A 23,444-nucleotide genomic window follows, 5' to 3' on the forward strand; every position below is an offset into this window, starting at 1 on the left:
GTGCCTCTTTTTATGGTTCCGTAGCCAAAATGGCAAAAACGGAACCCTTATAGTTTCGCCATGTCTGTCTGTCTGTCCGTCCGTCCGCGGCTTTGCTCAGGGACTATCAATGCTAGAAAGCTGTAATTTTGCACGAATATATATGTAAACTATGCTATGATTTCTTTGACAATAATGTATGGGATGAGTATGACATTAGTAACACAAAGGTTCCACCCTGGTACGTGGTTCAGTTTCCTTGCGTGTACCTATACTCAGTAGCAGCTTAAGGGTAGGGCGCGGTGGGGCTACCGCCCAGGGCGCCGGACTTGCAGACCTCTCGCTCATTGAGCGAAGCCTATACTTTCTACAAAATTCCCAAAAGTTGGGGGCGCCGTGGAAATCTCGCCCAGGGCGCTGGAAGTGCTAAAACCGGCACGGCTTAGCTAAGAAAAGGAGCGAATATCCAGAAACCGGCTGCATTAGGTAGACCATTGTCAGAGACTGAGAGATTGTGAGAAAAAAACCCTTACCTCCGGTACTCTCCTTGGCGAGCAGCAGCTGGAAACCGTAGGACATGGCGGTGTTGATGCTGAGGCAGGTAAACGCTTGCACGCCGGCGGACACTTCCACGTCCATCGCCAGCAGCATCGCCGGGATGTACGACACGAACCAGATCACGCCAGAGAACAGAGCCGCCGTGCTCGCTGCATTCACAAATAATTGAAATAATGATACTTAACCACAGCCACATATTTTGACTAAGGTGTAGAGTTTGTGAAGTCAGACCTTGTAGAGTTAGGGCGAGTAGAGTTAGAAGCTTGGCTCTACATGTAATAAAGCAAGAAGCCACATATTTTGACTAAGGTATTGAGTTTGTCAAGTTAGGCCTTGTAGAGTTAGGGCGAGTAGAGTTAGGAGCTTGGCTCTACATGACATAAAGCAAGAAGCCACATATTTTGACTAAGGTGTAGAGTTTGTGAAGTTAGGCCTTGTAGAGTTAGGGCGAGTAGAGTTAGGAGCTTGGCTCTACACGACATAAAGCAAGAAGCTACATATTTTGAATAAGGTGTGGAGTTTGTGAAGTTAGGCCTTGCAGATTTAGGGCGAGTAGAGTTAGGAGCTTGGCTCTACATGAGATTAAGCAAGAAGCCAAATATTTTGACTAAGGTGTAGAGTTTGTGAAGTTAGGCCTTGTCGAGTTAGGGCGAGTAGAGTTAGGAGCTTGGCTCTACATGAAATAAAGCAAGAAGCCACATATTTTGACTAAGGTGTTGTGTTTGCGCAGTAAGGCCTTGTAGAGTTAGAAGCTTGACTCTACATGAGATAACGCAAGAAGCAACATATTTTGACTAAGGTGTGGAGTTTTTGAAGTTAGGCCTTGTAGAGTTAGGGCGAGTAGAGCTAGAAGCTTGGCTCTACATGAGATAAAGCAAGAAGCCACATATTTTGACTAAGGTGTAGAGCTTGTGAAGTTAGGCCTTGTAGAGTTAGGGCGTGTAGAGTTAGAAGCTTGGCTCTACATGAGATAAAGCAAGAAGCCACATATTTTGACTAACGTGTGGAGTTTGCGAAGTAAGGCCTTGTAGAGTTAGGGCGTGTAGAGTTAGAAGCTTGGCTCTACATGATCTGATAACTTTTTGACAGTGTGTGTCATATGATATGGTCTTGGCACAAATTTTCACGAAAATGTTTTTAGTGTTACATCGCTATCCCGCGGGAACTATGCCATTTTCCGGGATAAATAGCTATCGTATGTCCTTCTCCGGGATTCAAACTATCTGTATACCGAATTTCATCTAAATCGTTTCAGAGGTTTAGACGTGATGAAGTAAAAAACAAACAAACAAACAAACAGACTTACAAACTTTCACATTTATAAGATAGTGGGATAATATTATCCTTATCTACACGTAACCCTGGTATTGCAGATGTTTATGGGCGGTGGTGATCTCTTACCATCAGGTGACCCACTTGCTCGTTTGCCATCCAGTCGAATAAAAATAACAAAAAATACATTGTCGACAAGGTCTCGTTAATGACATTGCATAATTAAAATGTCACTAACCAATTGTCTCGTATATAGGTATAAAACATTGGCACAAAGTTTCAAAAATCATGTAAACGTCAACCTACCTAATAAGTAATTTATTGAATTACTTATTAGGTAGTTATTAGGTAGTTGTTACTTTGCGGAGGTTCATATTAATGAACTAAAACAATAACTTTGCTCACCCGCGACCTTATGATTGCTACGCTTTATGCAAGAAATGTGGGTTCATGCAGTACCTCCACCTCCACACTGTAAGAACACACACAAATCACACAAACCCACCTATCAACACTACCTCACTACACTGATGCGTTTCGAACTCAACTAGAGCTCATCTTCAGAGCAACACAGCCGTTCACCATCAGGACACGTTCTGGTAGCATAGTAAATATTTGACGATTTCGGCAGTTTAGTTGCTTTACAACGATGGTAACCTTGACTGATTCTACGATGATGCAATGCTGATTGCTGATTCATTTACTTGTTTCATGACCTTCTTTATTCAGTAATATACTCGTATGTTATTACTAGGTATTTATTTATTTATTAATTTGCCAAGATCGGAATTTTCGTGAAAAATTTTAGCTGTATAGTGATAATGACTTTTCTTATCGACTTTCAATATAAGCTTATTTATCGTATCATGTAGGTGATGACGATGGCTATTGCCGTATTAACATCTGATTAATAACTTATATTACGGGCATATGCAAATCATTAACAATTCCTGTTGAAGTTTCCTCCTACTGATTTGTCAATTACATTTCAAAAATTTCTACCCAGAGATTATCTGGAAGAGATCGCTCGCTCTTTAGCGATCATCTGTTTTTTTTTTTTAATTTTGTGTTTTGTACTATGTTGTTTTATGTGTCATAACATAATATCGGAAGTAGGTAAATGCGAAAAACGACCAAACTTCAGTCAATGTTTATCTTACCTTTAGAGAATAAGCCGCTGATCATGAAACAGAAGAATATTGTACACGCTAAGTACAGAAGCAGGAAGAAGAAAAGCACTGTCCAGGGGGTGTGGGTGAAGACAGCGTAGTCACTAAAGCCTTCTGCATTGGTGAACCAGTTCACCTAAAAGGGAACAATGAAAATACATTTACGTCGAACATACGCACGTAACGATAACGGCGCACGCGACATTAGCGGTGATATAGATAAAATACTCAATATTCCATTTGGGAAAGTCATTCTAATTCTCTACCTTTATTAAGCTGATGATATTGTCGTTCACTGTTATGGAATTTCAGTGAATCTACAACCTCAGGTCAAGTAAAATGATAGATACCAAGATTTAATTTCAAAGAAACTGAGTTAATTATCGTTTTGTATATGTAGAGGGAAAGAGAAAATGGTGTTAAATTATTAAAACAACTAACCTTTACGAGAATAACGATGAGAATTGCTATAATCAGAAGATATATGAACTGTTTGCAGAACCACGCTGTCCAATGAAGCCACGTCGGTAAACCCATTATTTTCATTGTTTCCTAAAATACGTCATCAGTTTCAATAGTGTACAATATGCATAAAAAAACAAGGTAAGTTCCAGTACAGAGTGAATAATAAAAAGAAAGCAAAAATAAATGTACATTTTTACTCGTGTTGTAAAGCCTTACTTCTTGCCAAATGTCATAGTCTATGTAAATTTGAAGATAAACCGTTTTGAAGTTATTTAAGAAAATACCTAGGCATAAATAATAATTGACCATTGCATCGTTTCTCCGAAACTAGGTACTGTTCAAAAATAGTTCTAATCCTACTTGCATATTACAGGAAAACCTATGAGACTGTAGTTTTAAGTAAGTCAAGTGTCCACCAATGAAACACAAAATTCAAAATCTCATAAATCTTTTGTTTTGACAGATAGAAGTCGGATTTTTTTTATGTACTTAGGGAATTTTATTCGATATCACGTGACATATACAGTACTCTTTAAGAATGTGTAGTAAATCATCAAAATGTAAAAAATGGGAAATTTTCACTTTGTCCACAGTGGTGTACAGAATGAAACACTACATATGTAACAATGAAACGTGAAAACTAATACAATCTGTTTCATAATTTTGGGACGTATTTATGTAATATGTTAATTAAAAAATGCACGAATATAATCAAACAGTTTTAATTACTTTAACTTTAATCGGTTTTATTAGGTGTGTCCCATGCGTACATGTTTCATTGTTGATTATCTAAGGTATTTTATATCAACCTCGAATTTTTGCCTACTAAATTGTGCCATTTTAACACGTAATCTAGTCCACGATAATCTACGAAATATGTTTAATATTAAAAAGTATCAAATATATTGAATTTACAACCATAATTTATTGAAAAATCTACAAAAAATGCTTAAAATCTTTACTTTTGTGTCAATAATACTGAAAAAGCTCCGTAGACACGTGTTCCTTCACGTGACGCTAATGCAAACTGGGGTACAGTGGGGGGGTTCTCAAGGGTGTCCTTACACGATATAGTGCACGATCTGGCAAGGTGGCACTTTAGAAATATCGCAATGTTTCACTGTGTATTTAAGTTTCATTGTTGGACACGTGACCCTATAAGAAATTTTCGTAATATCTAGAAAACACTGAACCCTCTCCACAAGAGTTTAACGTTCAAAATATTTTAAATAATAAATAAAACAGTTTAAAATATTTTCGTTTAGAGATACGGAAACCTAAAATACACATACTCGTAGAAACATTACAAAGTGGCACGAACCTTAAGTTGTAATTCTTTTTCGACAGTAACAGCTCGAACAATATTAACGGCGGTGTAGCTGAAGCTAAGCATTATGAACATGGGAAACAAGAACTGCAGAGCTTCTACCGCGAAATCTTCTATGTACGACGGATGTGGAAATCTTTGCACGTTGACACTAAACTCTTGCATACTTTCGCCAGTAAGGTGCGTAATAAGTTCCATAGATACCACATGCTGTATTGCTATGAACATTTCATTGACGTACCCTGTAATAGTAAACAAAAGTTGTAAATCTACCCCAAAATGACCGAAGTGACTACACTGTACCTTAAAGGTAATTTGACGACGAACTCACTTTATTCATGTTTGCTACTCTAACTCAATGTCTTCGTCGATTCACTATAATTTCTTAATCAATTCTACATATAACTGATAGTTACCAGGGTCATTGCCACCTTCCCATGAGAAAGGAAATCTAGGTCCAGGAGTCTCGAAATACGGAAATACTAAATCTGTTCGCCACGATTGCCCTCCCTGACCGTAAAACGAATTCTGTCTCGGTCTTTCAGGAAATCTCAATGAATACCTTAAATCGCCCGTCAATTCCGTGGCACCTGTGAACAGATGAATGAAACGATGTGACGAATGAGTGATGAGACTCATAAATCTCATAATATTGCACCATGATCAATTAAAACATACCGTAAAGATCATCACTAAATTCTACAGCAGCTATAACTTCTCTAGTAATTTCTTCTGAGGAATAAATACTTCTTAAACTTTCACTATTATTATAAGCATGTACTCTTATAAGTTTTTTAATTATATCTGCAATAATTGTCCCATTTATTGAATCAGGTATCTCGGGAAGATCTGGAAGGTCTGGTAACTCTGGCAAATCAGGAAAGTCGGGAAAATTAAACTCTGGGAATAGCTCCAAGATTACTGATATAAGGCTTCTTATATTTCTCGTAATTAAAGTAGTAACTGCGCTTCGTATCACATCGTCCAAGACTGGACTTTCAGGTGAATATGCTATTGAAAGCCGAGTCACGTTCATCCCTCCTCTGAAAGCAAAGGAGTTTTAGAAAAATATATTAAGGTAACACAAGTACAGTGTGTCGGTTTTCATACGCTCTATGGGTGATGGGACAAGCAATAACGTCGCCCGTGAACACCCACAAAATAAGAAGAAGGTAAAGACATTTTATAAAGAAACTGTGAACGTGATTAAGTGGCAATAAGAACAAGATATATATATCGTTCACCAATTATCGAAGTAGATGTCCATTACCGTATGCTGCTTTCTTTTACGTGTCATTAATCGAAAAATATTACTTACATGACAGGTAACGAGTAATTGAGTGTGCCTGCTGGGATCACTGGGTAGGTGGACACGTCTCGCGTGGCTGGTTCAATCTCTGAGCGGAGGATGAGCACCAGAGCCATTGTCGCGACGGGCAGAAGCACTTCGGCGACGGTCTGGATGCGGTGCCGCCATTGCTGCAGGAAGTTCTTCCACATCAGCAGTCGGAATTTGGTGCCAGCGCCAGTTGTCCTCGCCCCATCACGCGCCCTCATCGCGCACTGAAAATTAGATTCAATGCTACATTCGAAAGTAATGAGGGTAAAGAGGCTTTTGGTCAAGCTAACCGGAATTTGAATTCGTATCTCGCTCATACGTCATCACATCACTGCAATCACACACCCATCACACCAGTCCAGAACGATACGCACGAATATTCCGCATAATGCCAAAAAAAACATCTAATTTTCTGTGTATGAAGCTACAGATTTTACAAACATTTGACGTGCATTAACTACATTGCACCAATAACATAAGCACAACAAACTCTACTACGAGATCTGACTAGAATTATGGTAGAGTTCCTTATCTAGCAAAAATTCATATTGATAGGAGGGTATTGTTATCTGTTTTATCTTATGCGTTATGAGAGTTAATATGAAAGCGGAAACAATATTTAAGTATTTGAATATGATCTACCGGCGCCTGTTACACGTCAAGTGCATATAAAACAAGCGTTTCCTATAGAGCTTTTCATAGCGTTATAACCGTCCGATATTCATTAATAATTCCTTTCTACTTGTACGCATTTTAGTTCGCCGTTGACTAGTGCTCATTAAACATTGTGTACTTTACACAAGCGTAGGAAAACTACTGACTCAGCTTTTGAGCTGCAGACGGGTGGCTTAGCTTTAGCTTTAACTACCTCCACCTCGTGTACTTAGTTATCATTAGTTATTGAGAACGAACTATACCTGCCAAAATGATAAATTCGGTGCGTCAACCAAGTATCTACTCACGCAGCTCATATGCAGCTGTAGCTCGTAGGCTACACGTGGTCTAACCATACATACCTTATCAAGAATACAAACTGAAACATAGATGCACAGAAAAACCAGAAAAAGAGACCAGCGCTGGGAATCGAACCCATGTCCTCAGCATTCCGTGCTGCGTGCCATACCCCTACACTACCACTGGACAGGAGTACAGACACGAATTTTTCCTGTGCACCACATATCTCAGCTTGTTTACCCTTACTTAGTCACTTAAGCAGCGACACTGGCGACATCTATGTTTTCAGCCCTCATCGAGAAACTTTAAACTCTCCATTGGATTTAACCCTATCAGGCAATACAATGTCACTGTGACATTTTCTGTGAAATACCCGCTGGACTAAACCCATACAGTGGGTCAACCAACCATACAATCGATCATTCTTTAAAGTATCTGGGCAGCTTTTGTGATATTTCTCACACTGGCTAAGTCATCTAACTATCAAATTATACTGATATATGGATTTTACGGGATGACCGTAAAAGTAACAAAATTAAGAGTGGCAAATAGTAAACACAACATCCTAGTGTCAAAAAACAATCTTAAGTTCATTCATACCTTTGCGAGTCAGTGTGTGATTTTGACAGACGTAGCGGCGGATTAAATTTCAGTAAGGTTTAGATAAAGTATTATTGATAAATCATTTGAATCAAGATTTACCGTAGAACGTTCTTACATTTATAATATTAGCAAGGATAAAGATTTTTAACACTATAAGGAAACAAAATTTATATTTCTCAATGAAATTCGAGTGATATAAGAGTGTTTGTAATAAAGTTAAAAATAAATCTCTACCGCTCTACTATAATATTCAGACACTTACCGGTACTTTTTGTGCCCTATAAGAACTTTGTGTAATGTTTAGTTGACGTTTTTGTTGAGATTACATTACTTTTTGATAGGTGAACAATTTACATAGGTACTAATTCTACTGTTATATAGTTAACTATCCTATGTTTTTACATTTTAACTTTTCATGATCTAACCATTTCCTGATGAAGGTAAGAACCTTTATTAGTACTGTTCGGATAAATTCCTGTATCTGTGCAGTTTGACCTTAATTTGATAATTCGTTGTAGTGCCTGAACTATTGAGATTCCTTTTTCACATTAGATTCTTTACAAGTTCCTTCATTCCTCACTTCTTACAGACCTATGTGCAAAAAAGTCCCAGTAGTTCCAATAATAGTACTACTGCGTATAATAAAAAAACAGGGCCACCGAGATATTTTCCGAGTTACAATCAGTAGGTATATATTTTAAACCGTTTTCGGAAAATAATATATTATTTCGATAGAATTAAGTAGAACCTTAATTTTCGTACAGGGCTGTGCTAGGTCAAAAAAACATTTTCCTGGCTGTAACGGGAAAAAAGTTACTGGGATGGGAAAAGTATTAGAAATAACTCGCATAATTAATATCCAGTGCGTTGCAGTATTGCTTAGGTAGCTATTTCTTTGAACTTGGCCGGACATAGACTAAGGTTTGCCTTGATAAACATTTTAAAAACGATAAGATGTTTGACGTCAATTGTAATAAATCACACAATAAAAAGTGACTAAGGTTGGCTCTTTGTAAATTAATGTGTTCTGTAAATTAATGTATCCCTTTAACCAAGAAACTGAAAATGTATTTATTGACCAATCAACAGTACATGCGAGAAGATTCCTTATTCATCTACAGTGTAGATTCTACTCTACACTGGACACTTAACTAAATTTAAAGTAATTGTGTGGAATCAGGAGAGCCTGACTGTTGACTGTTGACCTGTTAAAAATAAATAAAACATTACCATTCTTTTTATTTTCGTTCAGCTTTATATTTTAGCTTTGATTTGCATGATTGAAGCATGAGTTTTACAGATCTGCCTTACTGAAAAATGCTTATATTCGTATAAAATACACTATTTTCTTCGACGCATCTCTATCTCAATTACTTTCATTAGTAGAGCTTTAATATTAAAACTGAAAAATATAGTCTCTATATGCCTATGCGTTACATTTGACAAGTTTTGTGACAATCATTGTCTAAATCTATTATGACAGACAAATGTAGAGTGATGTTTTATTTTTAGTTTTATTACCACAGAGTACTTAATCTCTTAAGTTTTAAGAAGTTGGATGAGGGTAACCGGTCACCGGTTGTTTTTCAGTGATAAGATCAATTCACTGACAATTTTATTATTGACGGGAAACAGTAACTCAACGTCGATGAGTGTTCACTATGTTTATCATGAATTAAGGTGAACGTGTCGGGGAACTTCTGCGTGTACAGTCAAGGACTTTAATTCATGAGCCACCATGGAACCATTTCACAGTAAATTTTAATGACTTTTACTTTGAAATTTAAGAAGTCGTTGACCATACCTAGGACCTGTCTTATAGATCCGTCAACGGAGTTCAGCAGTGCTTGGATGTGCCTAATTATGAACGTGATAATTTTTAGGGTTCCGGAGCCAAAATGGCAAAAACGGAACCCTTATAGTTTCGCCATGTCTATCTGTCTGTCTGTCCGTCCGTCCGCTGCTTTGCTCAGGGACTATCAATTCTAGGAAGCTGTAATTTTGCACGGATATATGTGTAAATTGTGCCGACATAATGGTACAAAAAAAAATTCCTCCCATAGACGTAAGTGGAGGTGTTTTTTTTTTACTCATCCAACCCTATAGTGTGGGGTATCGTTGGATAGTTCTTTTAAAACCATTAGGGATTTGCTAAAACCATTTTTCGATTCAGTTATTTGTTTGCGAAATATTCAACTTTAAAGTGCAAATTTTCATGAAAAGCGAGCGAGCGAGCCCCCCTCTAAAATCTAAACCGGTGGGTAGAAAAATTTATAAAAATTCAGGATGGTAGTTAGTATATCAAATTTTCAAGAAAAACTATAACGGCTAAGTTTGCTGGAGAATCAGTAGTTTAAGTAAGAGTAAATAGCAGCCTAAGATATAAAATATACCTAAACTTGGAAGATTCCGTATAAAATCACACTGTAGCTAATTTTGTTAAACACACTCGCAGGCTACCAAGATACAGGCTCAGCCTAGTTTGGAGTCTGATAGATAAATCGCATGAACTGTAACAAGTGTCCTTTGCTAAATAAACACTTCTTTTTTTTTAAATACGATATCCTTACAAAACTACTACTTAATTTTTTCGTAATGGCTACGGAACCATATTTACCCAGTGCTGGTCTTATTTTTCTGGTTTTTCTGTGCATCTATATTTCAGTTTGTATTTTCAATGTACCCACTTTTATTGGAAAAGTGAGACCTTCGCTACAATATAAATACTTACTATTTAGGAGGCATCAACCACTATTGTAAAAACTGTTTTTGTCAAAGAAAACAATTTATAATTAATTATTATAACGAAAATTTACAAATACACTTATAGGTATAGTCGAAGAAATTGAAACGCGTACCAGAGAACCTTTTTGCAGGGAGCCTCATTAACATTGCATACGTACAGACAAGTTCATAAACTTGTGAGCAAAAATTTGATCAAAAATATCTGAACACGCTTCTACGCCGTTAACAATAGAGTCGTGTTTGATATGTGAATGTAAATATAAATTGTGAAAAGGTTCCTACCAGTTACGCGATTTAGTTTCTTCCACTGATACGTATCTTCTACTATGTGAATTTGGTACTTACCATTTTCCGGTCTAATGATTTCAGGCGAGAACACTTTTCCGTGTCTTATTTTCACCCACTTACAATTAATTATTATGTAGGTAGTGCCGTAGCATAAAGCAAGGATATGACACTGAAGGAATTCTTATGTTCTTCTTATGTTTTCAAAAAATTTGTAAAAAAATACTGTTTATAACTACTTCTATTTTTTTGTCGCCTGTTTATTTCTTTAAATTAACATTTTTATTGTAGGTACTGCATAGATAGGTACCACGGCGATACTCATACGAACAGTGACTACCCGTGCTAAGCTACGTTGATAAATTCCGCCAGTGATAAGCCGCCACTGATTAAGTTGATGGCGATTATTTTAAATATTCAGCCGATATAATTATATACATGTAAATACGAACCAGACGGTCGTAGGTTCGAACCCAAGCTCGCACCTCTGAAACTTTCCGAATATAAATACAAAATTACCTACATTTTAAATTTGCCATGGCCTTTACGCTAAAGAAATTCAATGGTGTCTGAAGTTCCCGATCCGCATTTGGCGAGCGCAACGTAGCAATTACGGCCCAAAGCCATCTCATTCTGAGAGGAAGTCTGAGCCTTGTAGTGGGATGTATGAAGGCCGATATGTAAAATAAGTATACAAATCGACTGACGCTATCTTCCAAAAAATATTGTAAACATGAAAGAAATAAATATGCATTAACTAGGTATATAACTAGGGTTCATTTATTAAAATTACCTATGTACTTATTTGTATGTAATTTTGTAAAAATACCATTTGAAAGTGATGAAAAACTGTATCAAATTTAAAATACAAGAGGAGCACATATTATTTATTATGATTTCAAAATCGCCCCCCAATGTGCGATATCTCCTGACTATGTAAATAAATAAATGAATAGATACCGTTGTTGCATTGAAATAGAAAATGGAACAGATATCTATATATCTTCTAACAGTTTAGTGATATGATAAAATAACAATAGATACCTACTTACACTACAGAGCAAAAAAACAGGCAACTCACAAAAATATTAAGAGTTCTATTAACTCTAGTAATAAGAAAAATATAATATGAAATTCTAATAAGTAAAACCGATGCGTGTCAGGCAATGTGTAACAAAGGGTTCCGTATTAGAAATGAAGTTAAAATATATGTAGAATGGTTACTACGACGACAACAAGTAGATAGGTACTAGATTATACTTACGATTGAAAAACAAAAGGGAAACAACATTTTTAAGATTTTACACACATTTTTGTGCTTGTAGCTCCTTAAATGTTCATTTTATCAAAAATAATGCTAAGAAACGTATTAATAGCCCATTAAGATAAAAGAAACCTATAAAGGTATATTGTGCCACAATAATTTAAATTGGACGTGTGTTTTGCAATTTAAATCATAGAAACAAACGTAAATTTTTAAATTTAAATGTAGTTTTTAGGGTTCCGTAGTCAAATGGCAAAAACGGAACCCTTAATGTCTGTCTGTCCGTCCGCGGCTTTGTTCAGGGACTATCAATTCTAGAAAGCTGTAATTTTGCACGGATATATATGTAAACTATGCCGACAAAATGGTAGGTACGACAAAAAAATTAAAAAAAATTTTTTTAGGGTGCCTCCCATAGACGTAAAGTGGGGGTGATTTTTTTTTCTCATCCATCCCTATAGTGTGGGGTATGGTTGGATCAACTTTAAACTGCAAATTTTCATTAAAATCGAGCGCCCCCTCCCCCCCTCTAAAATCTAAACCGGTGGGTGGAAATTTAAAAAAAAAATCAGGATGGTAATAAGTATATCAAACTTATAAGGAAAACTATAACGGTTAAGTTTTCTTGAGAATTATTAGTAGTTTAAGAGTAAATAGCAGCCTAAGGTATAAAATATACCTAAACTTGGAGTATTCCGTACAAAATACGATGCAATAAGTGCACCCCCCTGCACCCCCATCCCGGCGCCCATTATTTGACAAGATATTAGGATGCTGTTTTTGCAATACTGAGTTAACTCACTGTCATTTAAGCATTGTATGTACTTATTTTAAGCAGCGGTGTGGAGAGCATGCGACAAAAACGGTGCGCATACGGTGCGTGCGATTCCGTGCCGTCACCGTTTTTTAAGCAGCGGTTTGGTCGCACCTTTACAATACAATATCAACTGTAAAAAATATTTTCTAAGGGTTGATATTGTATTGCAGAATTAATCAGGGTTAACACACTATTGCAAAACAGCAGCTTTGGCGAGTGACCCGTTTTCCTTACACTCGAGTGTAACTAACCTACTTACCTAGTAAATAGTAAACCTAACCTACTTACCTACCTAGTCATTATTGATAGTATATTATACGTACGTACTTTTGTAAATTATTTTTGATTTCGCTTATTCGTGGCTTGAGCACATAACGTTATGAAAGGTTATAAATCATTTACCTACTTAAAAAAATACTCTCAATATTTATAGGTAGGTACTCGTATAGATATACGACAGTGTTTGTTAGAAAGCTGGGCGACACTGCAGTGTATGTGTGTGTGTGTGTTAGTTACTCCTTCACGCTAAAATGAATGGACGGATTTGGATGAAATTTGGTAGGTAAATAGCTGGCCGTCTGGTATAAACACGGGATCGGGATAATTCATTTATTGCATTATAATCATGTCGTACATAAGATCTTATAATAAAAAAATGTGTCGAGATGTGAATAATTTATTGAATCAGGCGTTACTTTGCGGAGTTCAATATTAATTAAGGTCGCGGGTGAGGAAAGAAATTATTTTAGTTCATCGAAACATGAATCCTATAGGGGCACAGCAATTTATATTGTAATACTAGCTTTTGCCCGCGGTTTCGCCCGCCTGGAATACGGTTATCGCGCGCTCTTCCCTCGGGAACTGTGCATTTTTCCGGGATAAAAAGTAGCCTATGTCACTCTCTGGCCCATAAACTATCTCTATGCCAAAAATCATGTTGATCCGTCGCTCCGTTTCGACGTGAAAGACGGACAAACATACAAACACACACTTTCGCATTTATAATATTAGTAGGGATAATATAATAACCTCTCGAATGTAATTATTAAATTTTTGTAATTAAAATCTCTAGAAATATGCAAGTTTGTTCACAAATACCCTGATTATTTCATACAGAGAGATAAGCAACAAAGCACCTAAGTACTCACTACGCCACAAAAATAATTTAAAATTGCCTCCATCCTATCTCAAAATTCATTCACACGGTACTTACGCCATGTCTGTAAAAGTATACAATAAATTACCTACCCAGATAAAATCAGAAACAAAAGATAAAAAAATTATACGACTACTAAAAGATTTTTTAACTCAGAAATGTTACTACAGTATAAATTAATATTTAGAAGAATAAAGAAAAATAGTTATTATTATTGTAATAAAGATGATCTCATTGCACAGTGACTACACCACAGGGCGGCCAAGCCGTACAAAATACGCGTTCTTGAATCTACGTACATAGGCACAACGATGTCTGTACACGCGTCAATGTGTGCGTAAGCTGCACAGGGCTAACTATTGCAAAAATTAAGTGCTACCAATGACATTTAAAGGTACTCATATGTAGGTATGGCTTAGATATGTGCAAATAAATGTAATCGTTAATCTTACCTATTTCGAGGGTATTCTGGCAAAACAGAATAAGTGCATTTTTTTTAAAGTTACATACATAGGCATACTCTGTTTTCTGCTTTATTTATCTAGAAAAACCGTATAAAAAATAAATATTGTGCACTTATCCGGTTCTGCCAGAATATCCTCGATTAAAATGTGTCTGTTTGCGTATTTTAAGGATTATTATTTTCAATTACAATAGATATACGTCTACAAACTTAAAAGAATCATTCGGTAAGTAGTTATTTCATGTATTAATCGCGTTAATTTCAGAAATCACTATTTATTTAGAAAAAGGAAGTAGGTAGGGTACCGTTACGATTTCGCAAAATGATTGCTCCCGAACTTAGTGCCGTGCGGCCGACATATGATACATCGCGTCGCGCACCCGACTGCTTTCCTGGGGTTTTCCTGCAATCAGCGCATGAGGGGTGGGGTAACTCGAACCGGTGCGGGACGGAGCGTGGCCATTCTGTACGTTAGTACTATTATATATTCTGTGACTACAGGGCTTTATATATTTGATATTAAAGCTTGTGTGTCACTTATTTTTTAACTTAAACCGTATCGATATCACTGTGTTAACTGTAAGTACCTAAGTACATAAGTGCGAAGTAAAGCAGCACCACGATGTCACGTTTTTCGAATAAACTAGTATTATATCGATCACGAGAACCATGCTTTGTTCAGCGGAAGGTCTTACAAACTCCAATGCCTGCTTGCCATTACAGTTTTTCCCCGAATAAATTAAAAATAAACTACGAAACCTAAAAACTTAATTTTAAGTTCGAAGCGAAACGAGCTCATTTGATTTCCTGCTAGTTAACCAATGCAACTAAAAGCCATTTACATTGTACTTGTAATCTTTGTCCTAAAATGTAGGTATAAGAGCAAAATGAATGAGTATTTGGTTACCTATATTGTTATTTCGATTTTACACAAACTTGTGATAATTACCTACCGCACGGCCGATTCAAATGGCTAAGTATATAGGTAGGTCCTACGCTGTACCTACCTAACAGATCATCGACGTAAACGTTTAACCTACTGTAGTGGACAGACGGTCCACTATCCTAATAATATACTATTATATTAAGAAAAACAGTTCTTAATGATCTTTTCGTATGTATTTCAAATCAACATGCTACGTTGGCAGCTCGGATACAAGTCTCCTCTTTAACACCCTTGCGTCCGTTCCATATTATTATTCAAAAATGGAACTATGCTGCCAGCATCGAATCAACGGACACAAGAGGTTAGTACACTACCCTACCCCATCAAATATAGTTTGAAGATGAAAATGTTCGATGCCTTAACCAAGATTTTCACTATAGATAACAATGGAATTGCTTACATACCTGCTTTAGAGACAGAGACCCAGCAATACCTATATTCTTTTTTTTAAATGAAACTGACCGTGATTGACCCCTATCTCACCAGATGTTACAAACGAGAAACTTTTTCGGCACTCCATCGGAACTAACTGCTCACCCGGACAAGAGATATCGTTATCAAGCAATCAAATTAAGATTGGTTAACCAGTTTCTCGATGAGGGCTACGGCATAGATGTCGCTAGTGTCGCTGCTTAAGTGGGTAAATAAGAAACAACACAAGCTGAGATATGAGGTGCATAGGAGAAGTTCGTGTCTGTATCGTTGTCCAGCGGTAGTGTAGCGGTATAGCACACGGCACGGAATGCCGAGGACCTGGGTTCGATTCCCAGCGCTGGTCTTATTTTTATGTTTTTCTGTGCATCTATATTTCAGTTTGTATTTTCGACATAGGTTTTACGGGATGACCGTAAAGGTAACAAAAAATTAGGAATTGAAATAAAAAATACAAAAAGATTCCAAAAAACCAATCTTAATTTTAGGAATGCTGACAACATAAGGGTGAAGGATGGGCTATTTCTGGTGAACCTGTGAAAGAAAGGAACCGGTGGAATAAGACCTTGTACCTACTTCCGATGCAACAACGGAAAACAGTTGGGGGTAAAAAGTTCTCGAATTTCCCGCGCCTCAAAAAAGTAGCGTCAGTCACCGCGTCGGACAGCAGCGCCAACATGGCTGCTTGCAGAAATGATCTTGATCTTGGGAGCTGATTTCCTAACCACCTTGAGTGCTGACTTAACCCATATATGCCTAGTGAGTCGTTTTTAAACCGTGCAAAAAACCCGCGAATTTGTAAACGAAAACGCTTATCTGTCACGTCTAGCGAATGAAAGATATTGCAGACTAAAAATAGTTCTAGCATATATGGGTTAACGCGATTTTTAGTGTAAATACCTATTGCTTTGTGCAATTTCTTTTTTCTTGTCAATGTTTTTTTTTATAAGAAATTTATCATTTTTAAATGTCCATCAAATGGACATGTTTTAAGCTAGTAAGCTAAACAGTCCACATGTAGGTAATTTTTTTCACTGTGTAGATCGAATCTTGACCAAATTTCAAAAAAAGAGACAAAACTTAAATTGAAATTTAAAAAAACTGAACTAGTTTTTTCAAAATGCGTTTTTGCATATGATAACACAACTACTCAAGAAATTTCAATAAAAATAAATGAAATAAACAATTAATTCCGAATATCACAACTTGAAATTTAAGTGCGGGTAGGTATACATTTTTAAAAAATTCTGAAAAATCTTGGTTTCTCGGAAACAGTAAGACTTTTACTAAGGTATTTTTTTTATATTTGGTAGACGAGCTGCCCACCTATCTCCCATTAAATTTGTCGTACTACTGACGCGACACCCTGTATATCACGTGACCAGATTTGTCTCTGCAAACGAGCGATGAGCGGAGCGACTGCATAAGGCCGTATCTCAACGTTTTCAGCTTTGTCGCTATATATCACGTGACCAGATTTGTCGCTGCAAATGAGTGACGAGCGGGTGCATGAGGCCGCACCTTTACAATACAATACAAATATTCTTTATTGCACATCACAAATCAGTACAAAAAAAAACTATATATTACACATACATTCAGGGCATTTCAGGGTTGCTTTATCATGCAAGATTCATTTTACCTACTTGCAGTGGTCGGATTAACTTGAAAGTTGGTAGGTAAGTATATCCGCCTACATAATGATGATCGAATGACAATTCTAATACATACATCTACATTCAACAGCCAGCGAAATTAAAAATACAGAAGTAACCTTTTGTGTTGTTGGGCAACGATAAAAGTAACCTTGTTCCTAGCTTGTTCCACATTTCATGTCAATTTCGAAAAATCCGATATTATTCCTGAATATACTACATGCGAAATTTGAGCTTTTTTCTTCCAAAGTTGATAATTGATGACACAGACTATAAAAGTGTTCTACTGACAAGAATCAAACTGTTCATAGAAGCTGTTACCGGGTTGTTGTTTTTGTAATCTGTAACTTTTTACCTTTATATATTATAAGCCTATTATCAATTAATGCCATACAATTAAATAAATAAAACAAACTTTAAAACAAGGCTTTCCTTAAAATACATATAAGCCAACCTGACTGATTAAGATTAAAATGAAATGAAAAATGAAATGAAAATTTATTGCGTATGAATTAAAATGACATTATTATTGAAAAGGTAAACCATAAGCAATGAAACCTAACAATGTTTTTGAACTAAGATAAGATAAAAAAACAGCACCATGATTGATATTACTTCTGTAATCTACATTAATTTAAACTGACACAAATATTATAATTGCAAATCATTATGATTATTATGAGTTTCACTGCCACCTGTAGTGGGCGTAAGCTCGGTTGGCCTCACACTGTCGGTGTAAGTCTTGTTTCCGTTTCACGACCTTGCCTGTATTGTTGGCTGCGTCAAGCAGTTCCCACGCAAATGCTTGCGGGAAATGTACTGTCCTTTCTTTCTCATTGGTGGCATCTAAAAGCCATTTTATTGCCAGGAACAGAGATCTTTTTTCTGTTATGGGACCAGGAACCTGAAATTTACTTGTCAAATAAAAATGAATTCAAGTTTAAGGCTGCTTGAATGGCTGAAGGGATATTCTGTATTAGTTGTGCAGCAGTGAAAATAGAAATAAGATATTGACATGTTCTGTCTTGCAACTTGCAAGGCATACTACACTCCTGAACTTTACATACAGTTTACAAACATACCAGGTGATTGGTAATTATGTTACCAGCGCCGGTTCTAGCCTTTGATCAAGGTAGAGCGAGATTGTCTATGCCGCTTCCGCGTCTCTCAAAAGGCGCCAAAAAAAAGAGGTACAAAAGCGCTAGTTGACAGTCACTTGACAACTGGTAGGTGACCAATGGAAGAATCTATGTGTCTCAAAGAATTAGCAGTGCCATTCAAGAATTCTACCAGCCTTTGCGGCACCCCACACATTCAGTCTGCTTTAAACAGCTAACTCATCCATATAAATTTAATTATAGTATACCAGTCTTCTTTTAACTTTACCTGATAAGTAATGCCACCCCTCTTAATAGGCGAAAGAAGCAATAATGGCTTTGCATTATCCACAGCTTTGTACAATATTGCTTTAGGGCTTAACTCAATCCTGGCTTTGGCCTCCTGTGTGGTAGCCAAATGATACCTTTCAATTTGAATCCTCTTTATATTTTCAAACGCTTTTTCAACAAGACTACGAGCAAGCTTCTTCTTGCCCATTTCCATCACATGATTGATGACTTTACTGCCAAAAGAAAAACAGTTTACTACTTATAATTTTATTACGTAAATTCACCCTGAATATAACTAGCATGGCAACATAGAAAAAAAGTGACTCAAAGTCTGGGTGAGTCATTGTAAAAGTTCTTCAAGGTTCAAGATATGAGTAAAAAACAGAAAAGGGGGGAGCCTTAATTCTTTGCCATCCCTTCAACCTCCAGCTTCACCTTAAATCTATTGTTGTCATCTATGTGTTTATTTATGACCACAATGGTTAGTGAACAATTTTTATAACTAAGATATTTTTTCAGCTGATTGCTCAAAACTGAGTTACAAGGGAATTTTTTGTTACAGCACCCAACTTGAACAAGTATGAGTACAGGGCCGGATTTAGCGGAGGGCAAACAGGGCAACAAGTCTGGGGCCTCCACAAGACAGGGGCCCCCACAATAGATATCGGATTTTTTTCAAATTCTGACGATGAAACACAATCAATCAGGCAATCAGTAACATATCAAAATATCAAATGGTCCTCATTTTATTTGGAAAATAGCACCGTGGGTGGGCTCCACTCCCTTTGTTGCTCCAATGCCTCCACACCTCTAAATCTGACCCTGTATGAGTATGACAGCCTTATATATTGTTGATGGCTGTTGTCACCCAAGTATTGTATTATATTGTATAACTTTATCCCACTAATATTATAAATACAAAAGTTTGTAAGTCTGTTTGTTTGTTACTTCATCACGTCCCAACTGTTGAACCAATTTAAATGAAATTCCTATAGTTTGAGTCCCATGAAAGGACATAGAATAGTTTTTATCCTGGAAAATTGCATAGTTCCTCTGGGAATGTGATAACCGAATTCAACGCTGACGGACTCGCAGGTAACAGTGAGTTGTATATAAAACACAAAATTAACAGTTAAGACACACTGCGTTTATTAATCTGTCATCTCCCAGGATAACAGGATCAAAGAAATTTGTGCCTCTGGGAGAGGACAGGTTAAGCACACTGTCAATGTGCGGTTGTCATAACAGTTTGTACACCTTTGTACACCAACATTCTGTTTATTATTGCATTTGTAGCAATATGTGAATTAGTATATCAATCATTTCATTGCACATTAAGTATGTAAAGTACAATACATTTTTGTTAATAGAGTATATAGTAATACCCATTAAAAATACTTACTTCACTAGTGGATCATGGTAAACAGACGAGGTTTCATGTGACCCTGGTGGTTTCACAGGCACAGCACTTAATTTAGCCAGCTCCCCACTCTCAATGAGTTTAGACTGGTCTTCTTTCCTAAATATTGGGTTCTGGAAGTAGTCTGGAAAACTGGTTGGACGAGAATAGCCTCGACTTTGCAATACTGTACATCCTCTAAAACAAAAATTATAAATGAAGCTTGTTTTCAACAGACTTCAAAAAAGGAGGTTCTCAATTCGGGTGTTTGTTTTTTTTGTATGTTTGCTACGCGATAACTCCGCCAATTGTGGGCCGAAATTAAAAATTATTTTTTAGTTCTAAAGGACATACTTCCGAGGTGGTCCCAATGACACCAAGTCAGGATCTGATGATGGAATCCTAGAGAAATCGAGGGCAACCCTCGAATTTTAAAGTACACCCTTAGCGATTTTGGCATTTTTAACACCAAGTCAAGTATTTACTTTCAGAAAGTATCATTTGGTGAACTGGACCTGATGATGAAGACCGTAGGTACCGGTACTCTGTTTTAAAATAATATAACTATGCTGTATTTGAGCTTAATGGAATCGTTGTGAGATGCACTTTGGCTACAAATCACTAAAAACTATGAAAAAAAAAATTCACAAAAAATGGAACCGACTTCAAAAACCTTGAAAATAATTTTCTACTAGTTGTTCATTAATTTTGTCTACACTTAAATTATAGATAAACTGGATAATATGCTACATGGATTATATCTTACTAACCGCAGTGAACATGATGAAACAGAGACCAACTTATTAAATAAAAATATCTTTGTTAAGTTGTTCATTTTAAAGCTGGTTATTTTACTTTCGCTGCTCAGTAACTGGTAATAATATCGCAAATTTGTAAATATCTTATGTACACTAAATGCCCATAGATTTGATATTTATTTTAAAAAATAATATATATTGCAGAAACTAAGAATAACATAACCTCAAAGCGAATCAAGTTTGACAATGACAATTGACTTTTTGTTACCGGTCCGAAAAATTGATATATATTTTTTTTCTTTCATTAAGGACCATTTACACGAGCCAAGTACAGTCGTGCAATTTGCGTAGAATAATTAAAAAGCAATACTAACACTGTACTACCTCACCTACTGCAGCTTACTAACACAGTAAGCACCTCATTGTAATACCACCGGCACGAATTCACTATACAAGCTTTCTCTAGATGGTCTATTATTCTACTGGCTGCTGATTTTGGCTTGGCTTGGTCTTGGCTGATTCAAACTTGGCCCATTTGGCTGTAAGGCATAATTCTCTAGCCAAAAACACGCTAAAATAAAAAATATAGACGAAAACAAATGTGATCGCGAGAAATGTCAAACGTGGACGCACACAAATTTCATATTTTCTAAAATTAAATTATTTTGTTATATACGTAATGAATGAATTTCTTTAAATTATAAATGCAGTGGTTAAAATGTCGACCATCATAAAATTTGACCTAAAGGAGTTACGTAAATTAGCCGCCGACAAAAACTCGTGTGTGGTGGAAAAAAAAGTGACTCAAAACCTAGCATTGCAGCCTTGGTGCCTTGGAAATCTGAAAGAATCTATTAAAAACTTGCTGGACTATAAAATTGGAAAATTCGATAAAGAGTGTGTGCCAAATTATATGTTCAAAGTGTAACTTCATCGACGAGTATCGATTTTTAATACTAGAATAATTTTGTTTCAGATTAAATGGAATTCTCCTAAGTTATAAGAATTTACGAGTTTTAACAAATGTGGGCTCCATTAGAAATGACAGTGCGGATATTCAGTTCCAAATACAAGCAGACTACTTCATATTTCGGCCATTTGTGGGAGCCACCCTAAAAGGACTTGTTAATAAGAAAAGTAATACACATTTAGGAATTCTGGTGCATCGGTGAGTGGAACCTCCATCCAGCCCATACTATCAATATTTTTAAAACCAAGTGGCAAAAAATAAGGCTTAATTTTATACTGCATGCTAGTGTCTTAATTTCAAAATCTATTAGAGAATAAGTGAAAATATGGAATAATCAGGGATAATATAAGATTGCTAATGCTGCATATTATTTACAGTGTGTTCAATGTAGTGATCCCCCGCCCAACTGAAGAGCCAGGCAATGAATGGATTGGGTCTGGCATCCAGGAGGGGCAAGAAGTAATGTTCCGTGTGGTTGTATTAGACCTGTATGGTGCTTTACCTTATATAAGGGGTGAATTGGATGAAAGGCAAGTATTCAGTAACAGCATGGTTTCTATCTTCACATTATTGTTGCTGGTACTGTTTACTGGTCACAAGCACACAAGGGCTGGTCATATGAAAGGTGCCCTATGAATATAGGGCTGCAGCCACCATCAAGAGCTTTTTGGTACCATATACTGTAAAAGTGAAATAACTGCAACTTTGGAGATTTATTCTCTAATACACAAGAATAATGTCCTAGACAACAGTCTGCCGTAGTTGCCAAACTATTGCCAGGAAAGATGCGATTAAGCCACTAGGTTACCACAGCTATAGTGAGATGACATAAATAAGAATAAATTAGCAGTTCATACATGTAAATAACTGGACTAGTGTTTTTATGTTTATTAATGGTTATTTTTGGGAATTACGACCTTCAGCCATATAAAAATACTGACATTAACAGGAAGGAAATGATTATCCAGGCATTTTTTAATATGACTTAACTTTTTCTTCTTTTTTCAGATCAAATACACTAGGACCAGATGGTGATGATGAAATGGTTGAGACAAAACCAATAGAACCTGTGTCAGTGACTTATGTGAATTTTGACAAGACTAAACCATATTATTCTAAACAAATTGGAGATGGCCTACCCCAGACTTCAGCAAAGAACCCAACAAAGAATAGTGTGAAATTGCCCACTCCGAACAAACAACAGATTAAAAACAAAGTTCCAATATCCAAAGACGAGAATTGTAAAAGTGATGCTAGTATTGTAACAAAAAAAGTTAAGAAACAAAGTAAAATTTCAGATGCTGATACTAATGATGCCGTTCCAAGACAATCAAAAAAACACAAGAGAGAATCTTGATTTTATTTGTTTACACCTTTTAAATATATGATTTGATTTAAATTAAATATTTACTCTTTAATGTTATGCCTTTTTTAATATACTACAACAATATTTTCCTGCTTAAATCTTAAGGTGGCCATTGCAAAGGGAGTTTTAAATTT

General features: G+C 36.3%; 3 protein-coding genes across 3 annotated transcripts in view; 1 reads left to right on the top strand and 2 right to left on the bottom strand.

Moving 5' to 3' along the window:
- LOC141429045 (phospholipid-transporting ATPase ABCA3-like) overlaps nucleotides 1-6,585 on the bottom strand; it is a 43,707-nt gene extending 37,122 nt beyond the window's left edge. Inside the window, exons 1-8 of the mRNA XM_074089195.1 lie at nucleotides 6,484-6,585; nucleotides 6,089-6,333; nucleotides 5,449-5,813; nucleotides 5,187-5,360; nucleotides 4,765-5,012; nucleotides 3,420-3,530; nucleotides 2,970-3,114; nucleotides 513-686 (exon numbers count right to left, since the gene is read on the bottom strand). Coding sequence (XP_073945296.1) covers nucleotides 513-686; nucleotides 2,970-3,114; nucleotides 3,420-3,530; nucleotides 4,765-5,012; nucleotides 5,187-5,360; nucleotides 5,449-5,813; nucleotides 6,089-6,333; nucleotides 6,484-6,513 — 1,492 coding nt within the window. The 5' untranslated portion in view covers nucleotides 6,514-6,585. The remainder of the gene's footprint in view (nucleotides 1-512; nucleotides 687-2,969; nucleotides 3,115-3,419; nucleotides 3,531-4,764; nucleotides 5,013-5,186; nucleotides 5,361-5,448; nucleotides 5,814-6,088; nucleotides 6,334-6,483) is intronic.
- An 11,446-nt stretch (nucleotides 6,586-18,031) lies between these two features.
- mRpS7 (mitochondrial ribosomal protein S7) lies at nucleotides 18,032-21,236 on the bottom strand. The gene is made up of 4 exons (XM_074089197.1): nucleotides 20,987-21,236; nucleotides 20,220-20,414; nucleotides 18,816-19,050; nucleotides 18,032-18,333 (listed from the first exon to the last, which is right to left on the bottom strand). Exons 1-4 carry the CDS (start codon nucleotides 21,049-21,051, stop codon nucleotides 18,115-18,117), a joined length of 714 nt encoding a protein of 237 aa, XP_073945298.1. The 5' UTR covers nucleotides 21,052-21,236; the 3' UTR covers nucleotides 18,032-18,114.
- A 323-nt stretch (nucleotides 21,237-21,559) lies between these two features.
- On the top strand, nucleotides 21,560-23,362 carry Polr1F (RNA polymerase I subunit F). The gene is made up of 4 exons (XM_074089196.1): nucleotides 21,560-21,871; nucleotides 21,951-22,142; nucleotides 22,322-22,474; nucleotides 22,953-23,362. The coding sequence occupies exons 1-4, from the start codon at nucleotides 21,693-21,695 to the stop codon at nucleotides 23,299-23,301; spliced, it is 873 nt and encodes a 290-aa protein (XP_073945297.1). The 5' UTR covers nucleotides 21,560-21,692; the 3' UTR covers nucleotides 23,302-23,362.
- The last annotated feature ends 82 nt before the right edge of the window (nucleotides 23,363-23,444 follow it).

Source organism: Choristoneura fumiferana, chromosome 6, assembly GCF_025370935.1.
Source record: "Choristoneura fumiferana chromosome 6, NRCan_CFum_1, whole genome shotgun sequence".
Taxonomy (NCBI): Eukaryota; Metazoa; Arthropoda; class Insecta; order Lepidoptera; family Tortricidae; genus Choristoneura; species Choristoneura fumiferana.